The 16,970-nt window shown below is 34.3% G+C and overlaps 1 protein-coding gene across 6 annotated transcripts in view; it reads left to right on the forward strand.

The window, feature by feature from the left end:
- The window catches only part of LOC148627148 (plexin-A4-like), a 219,591-nt gene that overhangs the window by 170,630 nt on the left and 31,991 nt on the right, over positions 1-16,970 (forward strand). For all 6 annotated transcript variants that reach the window (XM_088568591.1, XM_088568599.1, XM_088568559.1 and 3 more), the window contains 2 exons: positions 15,639-15,890; positions 16,489-16,653. In XM_088568591.1, the coding sequence (XP_088424717.1) occupies positions 15,639-15,890; positions 16,489-16,653 (417 nt within the window). The remainder of the gene's footprint in view (positions 1-15,638; positions 15,891-16,488; positions 16,654-16,970) is intronic.

Consider the following 16,970-nt stretch of genomic DNA (forward strand, 5'->3'; position numbering starts at 1 on the left):
AATGATCTCACTTTTAGGGAAAAAAAATTTTATCATCTTCAAAAACATTTGTTGTTGCATGATTGTATAGCTGTTGTCACTAACATTAGCATATCTGTTCAGTCATTGTCTGTTGTCCAAAGACAGTTGGTTTCTGAACAAAGAATTTGATATCAATATTTGGATTTTCATAAAATTACCAAAGGAAAGTAAGGATTGACTTTGATGGTTGTAATTTGAAAAATGTATAGGAATAAGACCAAAAAAGGGGGGCCAGAAACATGCATTTTCCTGATGTCTGAACAATAACTTGAGTTGAAGCATATGAATCTCTTTAAAATTGAAGCACAAGTTGGGTCCGAGTTGCTCATTTGCTTTTGTTACTTTGTATGTATGATTTTATTTACTTTATGTTCTTTGTTGTGTATGTCTGTTTTCCATGGCTTGTGTTTGTCCCTGGATTACATTCTTTTGATTACTGCTATAGCCTTGGTTCCCTTGATTACTCTTGCTATACATTAAAATAAAGATGTGGACAAGATACCAGAAAGGGTCAAAAACCATTTTTTTTTTAAAGTGATGTTGCCATACCATAATAATTTAATTTCAGAAGTAAAATGGGTTCTGATCCAATGAAAAATGTGTCCATCATCCCATAGACCAAAATTTGAAATGACTGTGACATCATCAAACTTATACTTGTTGAAATTTGATACTTTTTTAATTTATTAAATTATAAAAAATGACTTCTATATTTCTTTCAGTCTATTTAAAAAAACCTCAATGTCTGCGGTGCACACTTGAAAATTTGCAGGTTATTTAGTGTACACCACAATATTGAGGTTGTTTCTTCATAGACCCAAAAAATGTAAAAGTCATTTCTTAAGTAGAAAAGCTTGGATAGATTTTATGGGTTGCAATGGGAACCATTTGGGAATTAGAGACATAAATTGGACAACAACAAAAATTGTCCTTGATTACGGGTAAAAACTAGAGTGAAGACTTTTGGAACTTTTTTGAATTTGTACTAAAGGATGTCATATGTATAACGTAAAAAGAATGTGAATATTGATTTGAATGGTTATGATCTATACCTTTTAAGAATTATTGAGAAAATGGGTCAGCAATAAAATTCTAAATCAATTCTTATTTCTTTTGTCTAATTGCAAATTTACGTCTTTTTGACCACTTTCTTTCATATTTAAAGCTGATACCAGTACTGTGTCAAAAATCATAATCCAAATTGAGAGCTGTATCAAATTTGAATGTTATATCCATACTTGTCCCAACTGTTCAAGGTTGGACATTTGCTGTCATATCAATCTGTTATGTATTCCATTGATTTTTGTAGAAAAGTATATCTTTTTTAAAATGTAAACAAAATGGCCACTGTAGAAATAAATAGAAATTAGAAGTGGAATCCCATAGTTTGGTGATATCATAATCTAACAGAGAAAAAGGGAATCTGAAACCTCACCCCTGATGCAGAATTAATATTTCTACAATTTTCACCTTTTGACCAATGTCTGAAAACAGATGTTTGTAGGCCTTGATGTTCATTTTCTGTCTAAGTGAATGCTTTTGCACTCTTTCTTTATACCCCAGAAAATCTATGAAATGGTTAAATGTATGGAGTCTTTAGGGCAACAATTTTTGGAGGACCATAGTTGAATGAAAACTCTATCTAAGATTTTGGTAATTTTTGGGGGTCCAAATTGATGATTTCAAATCTGTTGGATCTTACTTTGGAGGAAAAGAACTGATGTAAGAAATCAAGAGGGCAGCAATACTTCTACAGTTGATAGCTGGCATGTTGTTGGATATTATGCCTTTTTATACATATTTTAGATGGGACATACATACATGTAATAAAGTGGTTCCTTCAAAACTGAGGATTTGTCATTTTTCAGCTGGAGTTTTGGTTTGAAAACTGGAGGTTTTTAATCAGTGTTTTTGGACAACCTCATACTAGAAGTTTGTCACCTTTAAAAACTATGCTGAGTATTCTAGAATAAATTTGTCTATCTTTTTCTTGATTCTAATGCCATAAGTTATTTTCAAACTTAAGCACCACCTTCCTGGACAATATACTTTCATGTTCTTTAGACCTTTTAATACCATGATCATTTGTGGTAGAATCTGGTACGAATGAATAATTCCAAGACAAGTAAAACTGACTGTAACGTTTATTACAAGTGTAAAAGCGAGCTCTCTGAATATACAACATGTTCAAATATATATACCATTCAATTATATAAGACACATCCATCAATCAATGTGAATCTGGACATAAACATTCTATGTGTCCAGTTCACCCGTACATGCATATAATTCAATTTATAGTTAACATAGACAATATTAATTCTTAAAGTCATTATACATTCCTCCCTTTCTCAACAATAACAATTTAATCAATAATGTCTAAGTACTGTCCTATCATATTTCCTCCCTTTCTCAAAGAATTATCGTAGATAATTCAGCAAACAGGCCGGTAACCGTACTTGCATTGTGGTAGTACTCGCTAATTGTGTACAGTCAAGTTTATTTTGAAAAATCCGTCACCAGAAACTAGGCACACATCAAATGAGAAAAGTTATATAAAGATGAGTACGAATCTGAGTGAAGTCCTCAGCAATTGCAGAACTACCAGCATTGGGACACTGTCTAATATTGGTTATGTCTGTCCAATTGATTGTTAATCACTGCAATTGTAAACATGAATTGTCAATGTCCGACACCGCATTAAGATGATAAATGAATTTCCGATCCTATCGTTACTGGAACATCAAGTTCAATAATATAATAACAGATCAATGATTCTATTTACAAATCATTCGCGCTCCAGCTCTTCTCTGCTCCATGATTATATAGTATCGTCAGTTTGTGTGAGTTTGCCATATTCGTCTCCGTTCTAATTGCCATCACTGCTAAGGGTTGTTAACCATTGTGTTGCTCCTCGAACAAAGGATATATCTTGGAAACTGTTTTCATGACCACTTGCTCTACTTTGTTTTCGTCTAAGTCGCAGTATCGTCTATTACGTAACCCAGAGTCACCATCTGTTGACACCGTTGGGACCAGTTTATATCCATTTTCAGCTGCTTCATGTTCGTCAGACCTGCCTCTGTTTTTCCTGGCCAACCATGAGTGTCTGCAAAAACTAGCTTGTCGACAATAACAAAATATCCCAACCCCAATTAATATGGCAATTAACAATGAGATACCTGCATACCCCCAATTTGGAATTTGAAAACTAGTATCAATTGTTCGTAAATCTTTTAACTGATCGATTAAATTCGCCATTGGTATGGTTTCCATATGTTGCAATGTGTTAGGAAGCTCATCAATAGTAAAATTAGGCAAAGCTAAATGAAAAGGGTGTCATATTGTGAATTCAGACACATTGTAAATTTCAATTAATCTTTTTAATGGTTGTGAACTTTGAAAACGGTCTTCACCCTTGTAATATGGTAAAAGTGTTAAAGAATCACTATTAGCAGAACAAGAAGTTTGTAACTTTATTAATCCAATAGGTGGATTTATTCTCGTGGTAGACAATTGGGAAGGATGACGACAAACTACAGAGAGTCTTAATCTTTTTTGTGTGGCTATTACCCAAAGACCTTCCCGTATGTGATCTGCCATAGGTAGAATCGAATTAGGATAAATGAGTGTTTGGCAACGTGTATTTAAGATATTTTTTGTTTTTCATGATAAGAGTAATAATACATGTCTTACTTAAGTTTACTGGGTAGACTGGACTTTTAATGTTGCAAAATCCGACTAATGGATTGGAACACTGTTTTAATTCATCTGAAGTTAACAACACATATTGCGTTCTAGCCTTATTAACTGCCAGTGCATTACTTTCTAATTTATAACTGAAGTTTCAAAGTAACTAAATAATATAAACCTTTTTCAATCATGAAATGAATTTCTGTAACTAAACCCCGCAAATGAAAATTAAATACCATGAAATTTTCTACCCTTACAATATGTTTCTCTAAAATTTCTGTATTGCAGACGACCTATGAGTCCCCTATACTTAGTGACCAATTAATTCAAAAGTTCCCTATTTTGGAAAACCTTATTTCTCGTCATATTTAAAATAGATATACTTTTGGACACTACATGTGTAATCGTTTTCTGATTACGACCAAACAACCAAAGAGCAGGAAGACAGCCAGATGGAACATCACCATCTCTACAATAAACAAGACCAACAACTCGTCAAATTATACAACAAAACAACTAAAATGAAACAACGAAATTTGCACATGAGACACAAAACATACAACTCAACAACTAAGACCACAATAAACGAAGGCGCACTCATGAAAGCAATTAAGTGGACTAAAACACAAATAGTTTACTAACATAAGCGCAATTAGACACCAAAATGAATCAACAACAAAAAAACATAATCATATTTATTATGTACATGCTGCATTGTCCCGATAGGGTAATGTCTGGAATAGCGTTCCAGAAACTGATAATCAAGGCGCCAGCTTTGGCAAAACGGCTCTTCTGTAAACGAATCAGAATTACTGCCAGAAATGTTTACATGGCTGGTTCATTTTCAGGATCTCTAAAGTAAAGTGCCATCTGCACAAAAGAGATACGAACCCAATGTTATAACAACAGATAACTTCTAAAATGTTGGCTAAATGCCAACGAGTTCAACTGAATTCGATCTTAACCACCATTTTCTAGTTAACTTAAAGGAATCATAACTAATGATTTCAACATGAATAAAATTAAAACAATGAAAATGAATGATATGACTACAATGAAAACTTTTGTGAACATCTGAATTGTTCACAGACAACTAATAAAAACTTTAACTGTGCACAATAAAATTGACAACAGAACTACAATATCAATATGACAATGAATTAAACGCACTGCAAAGCAATCTTTTGCAAGAATCTAAAGTCAATTTCAACGTCTCATTCCCTTTTGAGGATTTATGATAACGACGTTTCTTACGTGATGGAAGTATATGTTTTGGAGTATCAGCATCCACTGACATCTCTTCTCCACTGCTTGAAGGCCTGGTTGACCCTGTTGAACCGACCTTCGACGAAAAGGATTCTGAAATGTACTTATCAGAGTGTGACGAAGAAAAAGGAGAATATTCACTAGATGAAGTTGTAGTACTTACTTCCGTATCGGTATCTATATCAGTCTCAGAGATTTCTGCTGAATTTTGATACCTTTTACGAATGGAGTTGAAAAACGCTGAGCTTATGGGGTGCCATCTTCAGACGACGAAGTGGATTTCTCTTTAACTACCCGTTTGTGCCTCTTTGGTTTAATTGAACCAAGGGAATATTATCATCTGACGTAATCGCGTCGTTATTTATCTGAACTTCCTGATTCTGACTCACCTTGACTATCCATTTCTGACGTCTCTGGAGGTACTACATACCTAGCTTTACGTAATTTTCTTCCTGTGACTTTTGGTATATCCCATTCCAACGGTGCTAATCTTAAATGTTCAGCATGAGCTTTAGTAGTACCGTTATCTCACTGATTCTTAATAATAAAAGTAAAAGGACCTCTCTTTTCAATAATCCGAAAATACGGCCGCCAATTGCCTTGTAACTTAGTTGTTTTGCGATGATTTTTGTAATACACGGGATCGCCAATTTGAAATGCCACGACCTTAGCCCCTTTGTTGGCATTTTCCGCCTGTTTCCTTTTAGATTTTTTCATGATCTTGTAAGTTTCCAGAAAAGTACGATGTTGATTTTGGAGGATAATTTTATGAAACTCTTCACCCTCATATTTTCGACGAGGTTTTAACAAATTATCTAAAGGAAGAACACAATCCCTATTAAATAAAGCAAAAAATGGAGATTGCCTAAAAGACTCATTGACATTGAAACGAATGGCTGCCAAAGCATGGTTTAAATGTAAATCCCAAGAGTGCACATCGTCTGCAATTAATTTAGATAAGATATCATGTAATGTTCTATGAAAACGCTCTATTTTGGCATTACTTTGAGGATGGTAAAAACTGGTTTTAACATGTTCTATTCGCATTTCCTTAAGAGTCTCTTTCATCATACTATTACAATTTTCAAGACCATTATCAGTTGTTATTTGCAAAGGACAACCATACCTGTTGATAATATGCTCAACCAACAGCTCAATGACATTGTCAGCATTCTTAGACTTTACTGCAAAGGCTTCAGAATAACCACTGTATAAATCAATAAAACAAATGACGTACCTGTTTCCGGTAAGAGTAGTCGGATAAGGTCCACTGAGGTCTAGGCCAATACAAGCAAATGGATAAGGTGGTATGCCAGTCTGCTGTACTGGTGGTTTGATTTTCTTCAAATTTCTAGTCTGACATGATACACAAGTAGAAATATAATTAAACAAATGTTTGTACGTATTAGGCCAATAATATTTACTTTTCAGGGCATCAAACATTCTGTCCGAACCTGGATGACCCATGTTATCTTGAAACGCCTTGAAAACAATTTCATGCATGTGTGAAGGAACGTACAAGCGCATTGTCGGGGCTGTGTCATTATTTGACAAAAAAATATAAACGACCATCTTCAACTACAATAAACTTATTTTGAACGCTATTCTTTGCTTTGCCAGTTAACAGATCGTCTCTCAATTTAACAATGGTCTGACCTTTCGCTTGCTCAGCTTTCAAATCTATTGTATCCAACTCGTCAGAACGATTATTATCATGACTAAAATCTAGATTTTGCGTATCACATGTGGCAAACTGTTTTGGCTCAAAATGATTAGAATTCAAAGTATTGACTTGAAAAGCATTATCACTTATATCGAGTTCCTGATAATTCTCATTACTATCAACAGCAGCGCTGTCTGCGGGCAACCGTGAAAGAAAATCCGCCACTGTATTGTTTTTGCCTGCAATATATTCAATTGTACAATTGTAACTAGAAATAAAAGTAGCCCAGAGCTGAATGCGCTTGTTTTGAATGGGTGAGTCAAAAATACAATGCAACGGTTGATGGTCTGTTCGAATAACAAATCTTGCCTCATGCAAATAATGATCCAATTTTTGTAAATATTAAAATATACTGAAACTTTCTTTTTCAATGGTACTGTATCTAACCTGGGATTCATTTAATTTGTGTGATAAAAAATATATGGGTTTCTCAAGCATTTGTCCATTTGGCATCTCGACTAACTGAGATAAAACTGCCCCTACACAATATTTGCTTGCGTCAGTTGTGAGTATAAAATCTTTTGACAAATCTGGGTGATTTAACAATGGAACTGCGCATAACTTGGACTTTAATAAATCAAAAGCTTTTTGTTGTTCTTCAGACCATACAAACTTTACGTTTTTCTTGGTTAGTTCAACAAGAGGAATAGCAAGTTCAGAAAAACCACTGATAAACCGCCTATACCAATTGAAAAGTCCGAGAGCAGCTCGAACCTCTTTTACCGTTTTTGGAGGTGGAAATTCTCTAATTGCCTTTACTTTCTGTAAATCTGGTTTAATACCGTTCTCTGTAATGACAAATCCTAAATAATTAGTTTCTTTTTGCAAAAATAAACTCTTCTTTAATTTCAACCTAATATTGTGTTCTCGCAATCGATCAAAAATCATTTGTAAATGACGCATGTGTTCTTCAGCCGACCTAGACAATACTAGAATATCATCAAGATAAGCAATCGCAAACTTTTGACAACCCTTTAACACAATAGACATTAACTGCCGAAAAACAGAAGGAGCATTACAAAGTCCAAACGGCATGACGTTAAAAGAAAATACACCCTGCGGGCATGTGAAGGATGCTTTCTGCTTAGCCTCTTCATCTAATTCAACTGCCCAATACACAGATCTGGCGTCAAGAGAAGACATATATACTGCATTTCCTAACAGCGAGAGAATATCGTCTATCAAAGGCAACGGCCAACTCTTAGTCTTTGTAATTTTGTTCAATTTCCGAAAATCACAACAATTTCTCAAAGTCCCATCTTTTTTCTTTACAACTACTAAAGGAAAAGCCCATGGTGAATCAGATTCTTTGATTACATTTGCGTCAAGCATTTTATCAATACACTCATCTACTCCATGACGATAATGCAATGGCACCCTGTACGGACGGAGCCGAATTGGTGGGTGATCCCCAGTACCAATGGACATTTTCAAAGTCTTAGTCCTACCTAAATCCCTATCAGTTTGTGCGAACACATCCTCATTAGCTATAATCAACTCATTAATTTGATCCCTAAATTCATCTGGTACCTGGACATGATTTTCTAATTCAGATTTGCTAACCGCATTGATTTCAATATTTATATCCGGCTCGTCCCGTGATACAAAATTCGACATGTCCGTTTCCGATATAGTTTCCTCGGAAATTGGATGAGCGTAACCCAAAAAACACTCACGCCTAAGATGTACCGTTTGATTTGTATTGTTCGCAATCATGAGTGGAAAACGTCTACTTTGACGCATTTGAACTAAACTATTCCCTAACATAATACCCGGATGAGCAGCAAGAAAACCGGCATCTACAGCTTCTATTTGAATAAACTGACATTTTTTAAAACTCGGGTTATGCTTTAATCTAGCTGGACAGACATAAACTCGTTGAGGTTTTAAAACGGTGCTAGCCGACAATCGTACCATGGAAGCTATACGCATGTCGTTCTCTAAAGGTACATATGAACTATTAATTTTCAAAGAATGCAAATCATAATATAACCTCACCCCATATTTTGAAAGCCAATCCCTGCCTAAAATAATATTCCTATTTACATTTTTAACCACATAAAATTGATGTGTCAAAATTTCCTTGCCAATTTTAAACTGAAGTTCACAAACTCCTTGAACATGTAATGCAGACCCGTCAACCCGTTGAACATGCACCCTAACAAATTTCAAATGGGGTTTATTTCTCAAAGAATTAAAAATTCTATTATTCAAAATACTAATTTCTGCTTCTGTGTCGATAAGAGTTCGGAGATAACGATTTTGAATTCGAATTAAACAGGAACTTGGTGTACCCGCTAAATTAATTTTAAAATTTTGACCCTTCAATTTTTTAAATTTCTTGACACGTATTTTCTTCCCCTTATCGCTTCCGGAATAAAGAGAAGGTTTTAGTTTAACTGAGTTCTATGAGGTGGTGGAAGTGGACAATTGGTTGAAATATGACCAGGTTTCTGACATCGATAACATTTTAACAAAGTCCGATTTTGGAATCTTTGAGCAGAGTCCTGTGGATTAGATAAAGGAACACGTGGACTATTGCTGAATCTGTGTTTATAACCATTTCTGAAATTATATGGTTGCCCTAAAGGTAATTTAGAGGAAGATCTACCAAATTCCACATTATGTCCAAACTTTTTACACTTATTACACCTTTGAAAGCTATCAATCTCCATGGGTTCGTGTGAGGATTCTTCATGATCAACATTGTGATTATAGGGACGCCTATACTGCCTATCAAAGCGTTGCCTAGCATTAGGGTCACGTGACTGAGACCAGTGATGAACTCTATCTGTTCTTAATGAAAATCGTTGCCTTAAATTTTGTTCTTGAGTGGCACTTTTAACAGCTGTTGCAAAATCAGCAGGATTTTCCCTCATTAATTTCAATCTAAGTGAATCTTCTAATAACCCATCAATATAAATTCCCAAAATTTCACGTTCATGAGCATCAATTCCCCCCGGCAGATCACCATATGCTTCCTCAGCCAGATTTAATAGCCTTTTAGAAAACAATTGAACATTTTCATCATGTTTTAGTCTAATTCTTCTTAGCAAAAGGAGCATCAGAAACAGTACCAAAACGAGCATTCAATTCTTTCTTTAACCCGTCCCAAGTTTCTTCTGGAAAATTTGTAAGCCTACGTTGAATTGTGTCACTTCCATAACCCTTCGAAGTCAAGAAAGCTAATTGTTTAATTTCAATAGCAGGTATCTTACTGATAAAAGCATGTTTTTCTAGAGCCTTAACCCATCCTTTAAAATCTTTTGAATCCCCGTAAAAAGGTTTAATACGGTTAAGAACTGTTTGTACATTAACTGAATTCGACAAGCTAGCTAATTGTGCAGTCAAACTATCAAATGGACTTTGGTCAGTCATTGTAACAGAAAACAAAATCTAACATAACATTAAAGCGACTTACTTTCAGGAACGAACTGTCACGGCACCAAAAATATGTGGTAGAGTCTGGTACGGATGAATAATTCCAAGACAAGTAAAACTGACTGTAACGTTTATTACAAGAGTAAAAGCGAGCTCTCTGAATATACAACATGTTCAAATACATATACTATTCAATTATATAAGACACACCCATCAATCAATGTGAATCTGGACATAGACATTCTATGTGTCCAGTTTACCCGCCGATTTATTATTTGTGTACAAGTATTTTTTTTACCTCTAGGTATATTTGTGTACAAGTATTTTTGTCCTCCAGGTATCAATGCATTTCTTTTGACTTGCTCATTACTTGTTACGCTCCCCGAATATACAACATGTTCAAATATATATACCATTCAATTATATAAGACACATCCATCAATCAATGTGAATCTGGACATAAACATTCTATGTGTCCAGTTTATCCGTACATGTTTACCCCGTATATGCATATAATTCAATTTATATTTAACATAGACAATATTAATTCTTAAAGTCATTATACATTCCTCCCTTTCTCAACAATAACAATTTAATCAATAATGTCTAAGTACTGTCCTATCATACATTGGAAAGTGAAGTGCTTGCCTTTTTTTTCATTAACTGCTTACCATAAGGTTAAATATTTGGGGAAATGTAGCAACTATTCAATAATGCTGATACCAAATTTCCAAAATCATCACAATTCTAAAGGAGTATTATTTTCTTTACTTATTGCAAACGAAACTTGGGAAATATACTGTACTGTTGAAATTACAAAAAATATAAAATAAGAATTATAAGGGAGCTAACTGATATTTTGAATCAAGAATGGTAATTTTAAAATTGGTTAACACACCTGGCTCTACAAAATTTAGACTGTTTAATTGACAGTAATTAACAAATTGAATTTATCTATAGAAAAGGATTGGTTGGCTGTCCATAGAATGGTGATGTATCCAATTGGGATCCATTTTTCTAATTGTCAATCATCATCGATAACCCTGATCGGCTGATTGCTCCACGGAGAATATTTACCTGTCATAAAACATTTCTTTACCTGTTTAGACAGCAATTAACACCTTTTGTCAAATTTATGGCTCATTAAATAATCAAAGGAATGAGATTGAAACACAAATCTTGGGGTTGGAATACTGGGTTTCTAAATATTTTTTTTTGACAGTTTAGAAAGTAGATTTTCTGTTCCCACAGTAGAACTGTAGAAAGGTATTTATTCCAGTAGAAATGACATACCGGCAGTAGGTATCTGTCCATCTATCTTTTTTCACACTTTGAACAGTAATTGAAAATTGCTGCTACCAATTTTTATGAAACTTTGCCGAATTATTTGAGGTTATTTTTTACTTTTTGGAAATTTCTGATTTTTATGTTTTTGAATTAAATGGGACTTTATTTTTACAAAAATCAGGAAAATCTATAATATAAAAAACACATGGTAAAATTTTCATAAAACTTAGATAAATAAAAGGACAGAGTTGCAGTGTCCCCCACGAAAAAAAAACGGAGAAAAACTTTAAATTCACAGAAATTTTCTAAGTCCAATGACCATAACTTCCATAAAAATCAATTAACCCTATCCAAAGTTGTTCTTAATCTGTAACTTCTCAAAGTAAGACTACATACAAAATCGAAAGCATTACAAAAAAAATAAGTGCGGAAAACTGTAAATTCACTGAAATTTTGTAAGTCCAAGGGCTGTAACTTCAGTAAAAATCATTCAACGGTAACCATAGTCGAACTTAACATGTAACTTCTCATAGTAAGACTACATACAAAATTTAAAATCAGTTGGTGAAAGCATTACAAAAAAAGTGCGGAAAACTGTAAATTCACTGAAATTTTGTAAGTCCAAGGGCCGTAACTTCAGTAAAAATCATTCAACGGTAACCAAAGTCGAACTTAACATGTAACTTCTCATAGTAAGACTACATACAAAATTTAAAATCAGTTGGTGAAAGCATTACAAAAAAAGTGCGGAAAACTTAAAATTCACTGAAATTTTCTGTGTCCAAGGGCCGTAACTTCAGTAAAAATCGTTCAACCATAATCAAAGTCAAACTTAATCTGTAACTCTTCATAATAAGCCACATACCAAAAACAAACGTATTTGGTAAAAGCATAACAAAAAAAATGTGGAAAACATGGACGGATGGGCGGATGGATGCCCTGCGGATGTAAGCATATAATAACCACGTGATTCAGTCAGGTTGTTTATAGTCTCTTATATCTCAGGAATGATTGACAACCAGTCTTAACTGTACAAACTTGTGCAGAGTTACATAATGCAAATATGATTTGAACAATTTACAGAACATGCTTGCTTCTCTCTCAGCTCTGATAATATGGTAGAATTAAGTTTGTTTGTTTGTTGGGGTTTAACATCCAAGCAGCAATATTTCAGCTATATTCAGACGATGAACATGATATGAATGATAAAATGAACATGAAATGATGATGAAATGAAAAAGGGATGGGACACAAGGACAAAGGGGTCGACAAATTTTGATTGCCACTGGAAATAGGGAGGGGTGGGTAGGGTCGGGCAATTTAGCCTCCTGTGGCGGAGCCCTATGGTTCCTACTCCGGGAGAATACCACAGTAGGGTTCTTTAACGTGTGAGGAACATGGCATCTTCCCAACACGATGCTTGTTTGTTTGTTTGTTGGGGTTTAACGTCCGAGCAGCAATATTTCAGCTATATTCAGACGATGAACATGAAATTGATGATAAAATGAACATGAAATGATGATGAAATGAAAAAGGGATGGGACACAAGGACAATGGGGTCGACACATTTTGATTGCCACTGGAAATAGGGAGAGGTGGGTATGGTCGGGCAATTTAGCCTCCTGTGGTGGAGCCCTATGGTTCCTACTCCGGGAGAATACCACAGTAGGGTTCTTTAACGTGCGAGGAACGTGGCATCTTTCCCCAACACGGTGCACCACTATGGTTTGCGGTCAGGTTTTCCGTATTACCGGGTATAGCCTGACAACCCCAGCATGTAACAAGCCAGGGGTACCCCATTCTACCAACTGGGGCACACATTCCAGTTACTCTGTGGGCAGAGCGCCCTAGCCCCCGGCTAAGGTTCTGAGCACTATGTAGTCGGCTTTTACGACAAGCTTAGCGCTGCTGCAGGACCTGCAAAAGGGGGGGGTGGAATTGAGAAAAACTTGAAATATATACATACTTTCTTTCATAGTAAATAAGTAACACCTACATATGAAACATACTTGAGCTGTCAAATTGTGCATGCCATCTGTGTGTTGACAAAATTTTGTATTTTTTTCTAATCACAAATTAATAATCCAAATTCTCTTGTGAAGATATTTAAATGAGCATGTGCTTAACATGTGAATATCTATTGATATCTGATATTCAACGAGTTATAATGTAAGAAAATCTTTCTCACTTTTTTTTAAATGAAATTTACAAATAAATTTTTCAAATTCTCCCAACTAACAATGGAATATTGAAATATTAGTCATCAGTTGAGAACGAAAAATTCAGATGTTAGATTTTTAGTATTTACATGAGTCAAGAGATAGCTAAATTTGCTGGAAGTTGGAGAATGTTTCTTTTGAATGGTAGATTTAACTTTTCTGTCTTGATCAATCTTTACAAATTTGTACTACTTATAGTGTACTTTTAGAAGTTTTACAAGAATGAGAATACACTTGTTTTAGTTAATTCTAGTTATAGCGAGCGCCGTGTAGCGGTGTGAGCTCTACCATTATTATGTGTATTTTCTAAATTTCCCTTAAGGTTCCCAGATATACTAACGAAAAAAAAGTCATGTCCTGGAAGTAACAAGAAGTGACTGTCCTTACGGAGAAAATTCATCATTTCCTTCAATCAAACAAATAAAAAAATATAGGTTAAGATTACGTTTCAGTAAAAATAGATTCATCTTTTCTGATAGTTTTCAAGTCTTTTTTTCTAATTTGTTTTACTTATTTAAAGAAGTGAATGTTATGTTTACAAAAACTTCGGGAAATACGTGGATGTACGTACGTGTATCTCCGCTGATCCACTGTTGCTGTTGTCAAGAACCTAACCCGCCTCAGAAAAAATATAACTCCGATTATATTATCTAAATCGAAGCATAACTCTTCTAAGATAGGAAAGGCAATCATTTTCTTGTTTGGAATTTGCAGCTGTCATCTGAATTTTTTTTACGTCACATGATATGTGTAATATATTCCCACCATCCGTGGAGAACTGTAGTATTTCCGGTATCTGTACAGATTGATCTGATGGGCCAAAACTGAAATGGATGATGCGTTAAGGGATACAAAATGTAAAGTACTGCGAAGTGCTAGAAAATTATTGACCATTTTAAGAGTGAGGGGAAAGTGGGGTATGGGGTTGGAATTTTTGGGAAAAAATTGTTCAAGTTATTCCTTAATTGGAAAAAAAACATGAATTAACAAGACAGCTTTTCAAATAGAAATATTGATTTTGTTTGCTGCTTAAATAGTAATAAAAATATTGCATTTGCGAAGCAAAAATTTTCATTCGGGTCGATCCCCACCTCCTTTGTAATGTCCTTTATTATTTTTACAAGTCTCGCCCAGACCTTGGCAATAAATGTATGGTAAAGCTCATGGTGCTCGCTGATTTAGGCAATGCCTACCCCATATTACCCTCTGCAGACAAAGGGAGGGGGTATATAGGAATTGTATATCTGTAAGCCAATTCGTCTGTTCGTCTATCCATATTTCTTGTAAGTGCAACTCCTTCTAAACCAATTAAGGGATTTTGATGAAATTATATAGCAAGGTTGCATGTCATATGTAGATGTGTATGATGGATTATTATTACTGTCAGAGGACTCCTAGATGTGTATTGTGGATTATTATTACTGTCAGAGGACTCCAAAGGGAGAAAATTTTAATTAAGGGTTTTATAAGTAAAAACTCTATAAGCACAACTTTTTTTTGACTGTTCAAGGGACTTTGATGTAATATTATAGGAAGGTTGAGTACCGTGTGTATATTTGCACAAAGAAACGTAGCTATTGTTAGAGGACTGTAAAGGGAGTTAATTCAATTTAAGAGTTTAACAAGTTAAAACTCCTTCTAGACTGTTCAAGGGAATTAATGAAATCTTATTGGATGGTTGGGCATCTTACGAAGATGTGCATGAAAGAATAAAATTACTGTTCAATGATTCCAAAGGGAGATTATCCAATAAGTCTTTTTGAAGTTGATGGTATTTTCTTAGTGAGCTGTTCATAGTATTTCTCTTTGGGTAATAAGAAATTTCACCACTTTCAAATATATTTATATTGATCTCCTTTTGCACCCATAAAAACCTGTTTAATTAACACAAAAACTTAAGCACGTTTCTGAGGTTTAAGCTCAAATATATATTGTAAGCAGATTTTATATTAGGGTTTCGTCATGTAGTATTTCTTAATGGTCATCTGCCTTAAGTTAAGTAAATTAATAGAATTTAATTTTAATTCTATATTAAATTTTACCTGCAGGATTGTACCAGGGAACAAAACATAACAAATACAGAAAATGAGATTGACATCATTAAATGCACAGTACCTAGATTTAAAGGATCTTTTGTGGAGAGGAGAAAACGGAGTACAAGTGGTGAGCCACAGAATGTAATCATGAAATTTGACAATTATATCTATCCCTTGAAATTATATTATGCTGAAGATCCCACAATATACACATTTGGCAGGGATTTTGTTGAATACAGAGGTGATGGCACCTTGAAAATAAAGGTTTGTATAACTAAGAGCTAAACACATTTAGATGAAAGATATCTGTTTGAACATCTTTTTTTATTAATAGAGCTGTATGAATATTCTAATCAAAATCTCAACTGTCTATGTGAAAACAAATGTAAGCTGTTATTGCAATACAATGAATGTAATTCATTGTACAGGCCTTGTAAGGTTTATTTATTTACTCAAGGCATGAATGATTTAGTCCTGAGTGATAGTTAATTGAACAATGAGCCAAACATTTAATGAAATAGATGGTTGAAGCATACATAGGAAATCTTGAATATTAATTGATAAATAATCATGAATAATATAGACACACATCAAAAGTTTTCACGATTTATACTTTTCATATTATTGATATGCAAAATGCGAGGTAGGGGTACATTTTGTATCAATGAGTGAGCATGCTGAAAGTATATCTAATGTATGATTGAAACATTGAGTGATTAATTTGAATGATCGAGCAACGAGCACTGAGTGATTCCTTATGAAACAATGAACTTTAAAAGTAGCAGTATGAGTGATGAGTACTTTATTGGATAAGTTGTGATCTGGGCTTGTAATACTTATATGATACTTCTGCTTTTATCAGGGAAACAGATTATTAGATGGGGCTACAAAAGAGATGTATGAAATAGACGTAGGATTGACTGGAAAATGTTTTATAGAGGAGATAAATAACTTTAATATTACCTGTTCACCTCCACCAAGTAAACCACGAACTAATCACTCAGATGAGAATGTTGCTCTTGTTGTGGTGAGTATCAACAATTAAACACAATCTTAATTAAGGAAAATGAAGCATTAATCAACGAAGGAACTATACATCTTGAACACCAAGTTTAATTCAAATTGTATTCATACTTATATGAAAAAAGTACTAGTATACAAAATTTCTCATAATTAATGCATTTGTTAAAATTTACAAAATAACTATATGCATGCATTCATTTATTTTTACATACAAAGTGGCATGGACCATTGCATACCTGTCCTGTTTTCTGCATGATTATTTGTTTGTTACAGATCAAGTTTGTTAACACAACACCCACATTTACACAAATAAACTCTGCT

This window comes from Perna viridis, chromosome 1 (assembly GCF_037379345.1).
Source record: "Perna viridis isolate PV_CMFRI_1.1 ecotype Kerala chromosome 1, ASM3737934v1, whole genome shotgun sequence".
Lineage (NCBI taxonomy): Eukaryota > Metazoa > Mollusca > Bivalvia > Mytilida > Mytilidae > Perna > Perna viridis.